We start from the raw sequence: 7462 nt of genomic DNA on the forward strand, positions 1-7462 counted from the left end.
CTCTCTCTCTCTCTCTCTCTCTCTCTCTCACCAATGTTTAAAATCTCTAACTTTAGCATTCACTCTTTTCTTTTCTTTTTTTCTTTTTTTTTCAGTTAGTCCTATGTTGAAATGGTCTTTAATTTTATACATAATATATATTCTTACTCCAGACAGCTAACTGGCTGTAATTCCTAATTTCAACATCTCTTGTGCAGTTTTTAGGGAAGAAACCTATCATGAGTTGGTGGTGGTGGTGGTGGATATAAAGAATTAAAAAAATATATATAACAAGAGATTATCATTTTATAATCCTATAAAGCATATTATATACTTAATCCTGGTCCTGAATTTGTTAATGCTTCTGCCTGGATTTGTGTGTAACTTAACCTTTTGTTTCCGTTTTCTTTCTCTTCTGCTGCAGGACACTAATGGCTGGCATTTTGCCATTTGGAGCTGTGTTCATTGAGTTATTCTTCATTTTCACTGTAAGTATAATAAACAATCCTTAACACTTTCAATTATCATCTCAAGAATTTTTCTCTCAGTAACGAGCAAACAAACTTGGGAACCTGTGCAGTTGCTCGACCCACTAGAAATAGCAGCCAAATCTCCATCAAGTCACTCCCCACTAGTATGTCTGAACAAAAAAAAAGGTGGGCTTGTCATCTAGGTTTGCTTGATCAGGACTAATCTTGGACGAATCAATGACATGAATCCCTCGAGGGAGTCAACACCAACAGGTACCAGTAATATATTGAGGCTTATTGGTATCGGCCTAAAGAAACCTTTATATTTAGAAGAATGTTGAGTTAGCAGAAACATTGGCTGCCAGACTAAATATTTCATTAACTGCCCTATTTTCTGAGTTCAAACCCTGCTGACTGCTTTCATTTTTCGTGGTTGACAGAATAATAAACATGAGTGGTGTTTCATGAAACTCCTCTTCAACCTCCCTCCCCTTCTCTTCTTCCCCTTCCCCCCTTCTATTCACCCTCCTCTTCTCTTCACTCTCCTTTTCCCTCCCCTCCTTTCCTAGAAACGGTTATTTTTACTGTTTTTTTTTTTTTTTAAATGTATTCAATATGAATCTCAAATTGAAAACGTTTTCACCAGTTCTTTTATTTATGTTTTACACATTTTTATTCCAATTGCTCATAATGTCCCCTGATGGGATTGTTTATTTGTTATAGGAATATTTCAATCAGAATATTAATAAAACATAATTTCAATATAAGCCAATCATTTTCTTTCAAATATTCTTTTCATTTTCTTCTTTTGTAGGCAATTTGGGAGAATCAGTTTTATTATTTGTTTGGATTCTTGTTCTTGGTCTTCATCATTTTAGTAATTTCAGTGTCCCAAATTTCCATTGTGATGGTATATTTCCAATTATGTGGTGAGGTGAGTCATTCAAAAGTTCATCTTTGTGTATCTGATCTTGCTGAAATGTTTTACGTAAACCTTGTCCTACGTTTTGTAGGACACACCTAACAAGTGTCCAACTTAGACACCACCAGCACCTTGTCTTTCTGGAGATTTCTCCATTGTAAGCATTCAAATCAGACTTCGAGCCTAACAGTACATGTCTTTGAATCCGGTGCTTTTTACCTGCATTCCTTTGTGTGGTGCCACTGTCTGTGAGAAGTTATTTGATGAGGAAGAGTTTGCTGCAGCAGTTTCATTGTACCTTTCAAAAGTATGTGGCCATATATCTTTGTTAATAACCAATACTGCTGTATTAGCAGAATCAGTACAGCAACAAACAAATTACCTTGTTGTGTTGAGTTACATTTGGAGTTCAAATCTTGTTGGAATCAATAAAATAACGGAGCAGTGAAAATGAGATCATTATTACTAATTTTGTTATAATTTTACTAATTATACTAATTATTGTATGTGATTTATTTTCAGGATTACCATTGGTGGTGGCATTCATTTGTTGTGTCTGGTGGCTCTGCTGTCTACATGTTTGCATATTCTATCTTCTATTTTGTTACAAAGGTAAATCTTATACACTTTATGTATTTGTTTTCTGTGTCAACCTTGCTTTCGTTCTCTGGATGCTGTTTCATTCCATGATGGTTCACTGCTGTATCCTACATCCCTGGGATGATCTGTTGGTTGGGTTCAATCGGCACCTGACACACATTCAGTTGAATGTCAGTCTTAGATTTACAGCTCTTTTATTTAAAAGAAAAAACAACAAAAAACAAACAACTTTACATCTAATAAAGATGATTGGCTGATGCAGCAGAACATCAGGCCCAATGCCTTTCAGTATTTGTTCTGTTCCAAGGTCGACTTTCATTCTTTCTGGGTTGATAAAAACAAAATACTATACAAGTCCTCCTCTGCCCTAAATTTCTGGTTTCGTGCTTATGTTACAAACTATTATTGGAACTGGCAGAATCGTTAGCAGCGTTTCTTTGGACTTTACGTTCTGGGTTCAAATTTTGCTGACTTTGCCTTTTGTCCTCTATGAAATAAATACCAGCCATGTACTGGGGTGGCTGTAATCAAGTAGCCCCCCCCCCCCTCGCCATTTCAGGCCTTGTACCTATAGTAGAAAGCATAATTCTGCTGAGGTCAACTTTGCTGTTCATTCTTTTTGGGGGTTGATGAAATAAGTGCCAGTCAAGTATCGGGGTCGATGATGTAATCAACAAACCCCTTCCCTTAAACGGGGTTGATGATGTAATCAACAAACCCCTTCCCTTAAATGGGGGCGATGATGTAATCAACTAACCTCTTCCCCTAAAATTCCAGGCCTTGTGCCTCTTGTGGAGAGGATTATTATTATTATTACTGCAGTGGATAGCAGAAATAGTGGAGCCCCAGTTTCAATCCCTAATAGTATTCATCACCATCATTCGATGTCTGTTTTCCATGCTGGCATGGGTTGGATGGTTTGACTGAGGATTGGCGAACCAGAAGGCTGCACCAGGCTCCAATCTCATTTGGCATGGTTTTTCTATGGCTGGATGCCCTTCCTAATGGCAACCATTCCAAGAGTGTAGTGGGTACTTTTATGTGCCACTGGCAAGAGGGCCAGTCAGGCGGTACTGGCAACAGCCACGTCAGCCATTTTGATTTGATTTCCCTTGCCTCAACAGGTCTTCGCAAGCAAAGTTTATTTGTCCAATGAATGAAGGGTACTCATAAGTGGGCTGGTTATACACACGGACATTAAATGATGATGAAGAATCGGGATAAAATGTCACTAACCATTTTGCCCCGATGTGCAAATGACTGCCATTTATTTTTCAGATTAAAATCTCAATATTGACATTTACCTGTCATCGTTCAGCAAAGTCCTGTGTCAATTAGATTGACTAACCCCTCCCCCCCTCCACTTCCTAAACTGTGTGAAATCATTTGATTATGAGTCATTGTTATTAGTTTAATTATATTCTTTATCCTTTGCCTGGATAATCTCTATTATTTCTGTCCTTTTTTTTTTTTTTTTTTTTTTTTTTTTGTTTCCAGCTCGAAATCACAGAATTCATCCCAACTCTTCTCTATTTTGGTTACACATTGCTCATGTCTTTCACATTCTGGATCCTGACTGGCACCATCGGCTTCTACGCAGCATACTTTTTTATTCGACGAATTTATGCAGCAATCAAAATTGACTGATGGATTCCTCTCTACCTAGACTACTTCTCTTAGGATCTACTTCAACATTTACTTTTAACAACCACACTACTACTACTACTATTACTACTACTACTAACAACAACAACATCAACAACAATAATAATAATAAAAATAAAAACAACAAAGACTTGACAAATTGGTTTTATCAGTATTTATGAAGACTGGAAGATGGACTGAGAGATAAGAACACAAACCATTGTCAAGAATCATAATGCTTTACCATCATCATGCTCTCTTCTTATGTTTTTTTTATTATTCTTATTCTTCTTTGTATTATTATTATTATTATTATTTAAATTGTTATTTTGCCAAAAGAGTTGTTCCACACAAATATTGGGAAATCCAGGGTTGAGTAATTCGGAGAAAGAAAACTGGGAAGTTTTAATTAAATTAAAAGAGGAAAGGGAAAAAAACAATTAAATCCTTGCAGATGAGGGTGGAATCTAAAGTAAAAAAAGAAACGGAAAAAGAAAAAAAAGAATCATTAAAACAAAAACACAACTTTTAAGAAAACTGTTTTTGGTGAATTACATTTTAGAAAATTTTTACTTGTTATTTTTGTTACTATTCTTCTTCTTCTTCTTATTGTTGTTAAGGTAGCAGGCTGGCAGAATTGTTAGCATTCCGGGTAAAATGCTTGGCAACATTTTGTCTGTCTTTACGTTCTGAGTTCAAATTTCACCAGGGTTGACTTTGCCCTTCGTCCTTTTGGGGTCAGTGAATTAAGGACCAGTGAAACACTGGGGTCTCCCCCCTCCCCCCGCAATTTCAGGCCTTGTGCCTTTAACAGAAAGGATTATTATTCTCCTCCTCCTCTTCTTGTTCTTTAGGCAACACGCTGGCAGATTCGTTACCATGCCGGACAACACGCTTGGCAGCGTTTCTTCAAACTTTCTGTTCTGAGTTCAAATGCTGCCAGGGTTGATTTTTGCCATTCATCCAATCGGGGTCAATAAAATAAGTACCAGTTGAACCGGGGGGGGGGGCGATGTAATTGACTTAGCCCCTCCCACCAAACTACTGGCCTTTTGCCAAAACTTAGTACCATTATTATTATTATTGATGGCAGAATCAGTAGAGTACTTGACAAAATTCCTGGTGGCTTTCCTTACCATTCCTCTGTCTGGAATCACTCAGATAGGAACCAGTGAAGCCCTGGAGGATCTGTTAAATCAGTTGGACCCTCTTGCAAATTGTTGCTCCTTGTGGTAAAGTTAGGGATCTTCTTCTTCTCAACTGGTTGATTATCAGAATTGTTGGACAAATGCTTTGCAGTATTCTTTCTGTCTCTTATTCCGAGTTCAAGTGTTGCTTTGGTAAGCTTTATTCTATCCTTCTGGAGCTGATAAACTAACATACCAGTCATATGCTGGGTTAGATGATATAAACGACAGTTTGCTCCTACCAGATTGGTAGAATCGGCAGAGCATCGGGCCAAATGTCTTGCAGTAATTGTTCTGAGCCATTACTTTCTCCAGTGTTAACTTTGCCTTTCACCCTTCCAGGCTTGATAATATTATAAAACAGTCGAGTACCGGGGGCAATGATTTAATCAACTCCTTTTTTCATAAATCTCTGGCCTTGTACCTGTCTTAGAAACAATTATTAAGGTGGTGAGCTGTCAGAATCGTTATCGGACAAAATGCTTAGCAGTATCCAAATTCTGTCAAGTTTGACTTTACTTTTAATCCTTTCAGAATTGATGACATAAGTACCAGTCATGCACTGGGGGTCGATGTAATTGACTATCCCCCTCCCTGCAAATTTTCAGGCCTTGTACCTATTATAGAAAGGATTATTATGAGATACCTTGTGGTATTTAGTTTATATTCTGTGTCCCCTCCCCATGGGTCATCTTTCACTTTTGTCTCTCTCGAGTCAACAGGAATAAAAAATACCAGTTATGTTTTGGGATCAATCTAATTGACCCTGCCTCTCTGTCCTTCCCCTAAACTTTTTGGCTTTCTGCCAATATTAGTTGTTGTTTTCTATTTTTTTTCTCTTAGGTTGCTTTTTTGCTGTTCTAGAAACATTGATTTTTCTCCCTCACTCTATGACAAATGTGGTTTTTTTAAATAATTTATTTCTGTGTGGGCTGTAGATTTCAACAATTTCATTTTTATATGTTAAAACTTATTATTATTACACTTTGTTAATACCCTTTTCAATTTTCTTGAAAAGTTATGTCATCTCAATGTTTCCATGTATATATGTGTGGTTATATATCCGTGCGTGTGTGTATGTATTCACATATGTACATATATATATATATATGTGTGTGTGTATGTATGCATTTACAGAGGGTGCGTATGTGAACTTAAGCTAAATTTCTTTCCATGTTCTTTTTTCTTCCATAACAATGTGTTTTTTTTTTTCTTTTTGTTATGTTATAATAAAATATTTTTGTTTCATTCCATGAAAAGCTAACAGTCCCTTTTATTGTGTGCAAAACTGAATTTCTTCCTTGGAAGGCGAAAAGTTGCCATAAATAAATAAAAAGAGAAAATATAAAAAAAATTAGACAAAAGACTAACAAGAAAATGATATCAAAGAAAAAAAAAAATCATTAACGTTTTACTAAAACTATTGATATTCATTGTAATATAGGTTTTATTTTCTTATCTTTACTCCTAAATCTGGTCAGCTTTTGAAAGATTAGAAGTTGATTGCAAGAAATGCGAAAATCCATCAAGTGAAATTGAGTGGTTCTATTCAGACATGGCAGATTGAAAAAAAAATAAAATTAAAGAAATTTTTGCATTCCTCCTTCAACCTGTTTAATTCAACAATTATTAACGAGCCTATAAGTATTCTCTAGTTGTTTGTCACCAATATGTTGAGGAAAAACTCGGCACACGTGCACTAAGGTGAGTCAGCATTGATGTTAAACTGCTCTAATGAATATGTCTGTTAACGATGTAATACAGAGCAAATATCTCTTCTCATTGTCACAAGTATTATCTTTTATTCCTACTTATTTATTTATTTATTTACTCTTTCTCTCTCGAATGTGTCTGAAACGGTACTAATCTATGAACCCTCAAGAAATCTGTTCACTGAATTTATGATAACCCTTTAGCATTTCAGATTCCACTCTCAAATCTAATGTTTATTAATTCATATTGTTTTGAACTAATACTGCATTATCTTTTAGCTTTTAGATTTCGATGATGTCATTGTTTATTTTGAGAATGGCATTGTAGGTTAGATGTGAGAGGCTGGATGTGGCCAATTTGAACAGTAAAGCTGCCCACCCTAATTTCAGGCCTAGCAGACAGTTATTACTATAAATTATAATGGTAGAAGCTTGATTATTAAATATTGTATTGATAACAATGAGAGTTTGTTTAAATAATTTTAATATTTAACTAGAACAAGTTTTCTAGTCACACCTGTGATAGGTAAATATAGAAAATGAAAGAGCAACAGCATTAGATTGTTATAAGAAGAAGAAGACAGGCATGTTCCTCTTTGGAATATTGGCTTGAATCCAGTTTAGAGGACAACTTCCGTTTTTATGTCTTTGAATTTTATTTTAAGAGAAGAACCAATTCATTATGTCCAACATTTCACTCTCTCTCTCTCTGTCATCTTTCAGCTCATTTTCCATCTTTTTACCTGTTTGTATGATATTAAAAAAAAAAAAAAAAAAAAATTAAAAAGGCCAAAAAAAAAAGAAAATGACAGATGGCAGCTTGTGTTTTGGAAGAAAGCTGAAATTTCTATAACTGGAAGCGGACTGTTGTCCGTTTAAGAGGAACAAACTTGGACATGGGAGGAGGTGGTAGGGAAATGAAATTGTGATACGATGTTTCCTATTGAA

General features: G+C 35.7%; 1 protein-coding gene across 1 annotated transcript in view; it reads left to right on the forward strand.

The window, feature by feature from the left end:
* Positions 1–7320, forward strand: part of LOC106868321 (transmembrane 9 superfamily member 4) — a 37834-nt gene extending 30514 nt beyond the window's left edge. The window contains exons 17-20 of the mRNA XM_014913517.2: positions 404–467; positions 1264–1383; positions 1894–1983; positions 3469–7320. Of these exons, the coding sequence (XP_014769003.1) occupies positions 404–467; positions 1264–1383; positions 1894–1983; positions 3469–3618 (424 nt within the window). The 3' untranslated portion in view covers positions 3619–7320. The remainder of the gene's footprint in view (positions 1–403; positions 468–1263; positions 1384–1893; positions 1984–3468) is intronic.
* Positions 7321–7462: the final 142 nt, after the last annotated feature.

The sequence above is a fragment of the Octopus bimaculoides genome, chromosome 8 (genome assembly GCF_001194135.2).
Source record: "Octopus bimaculoides isolate UCB-OBI-ISO-001 chromosome 8, ASM119413v2, whole genome shotgun sequence".
In the NCBI taxonomy this organism is placed as follows: domain Eukaryota; kingdom Metazoa; phylum Mollusca; class Cephalopoda; order Octopoda; family Octopodidae; genus Octopus; species Octopus bimaculoides.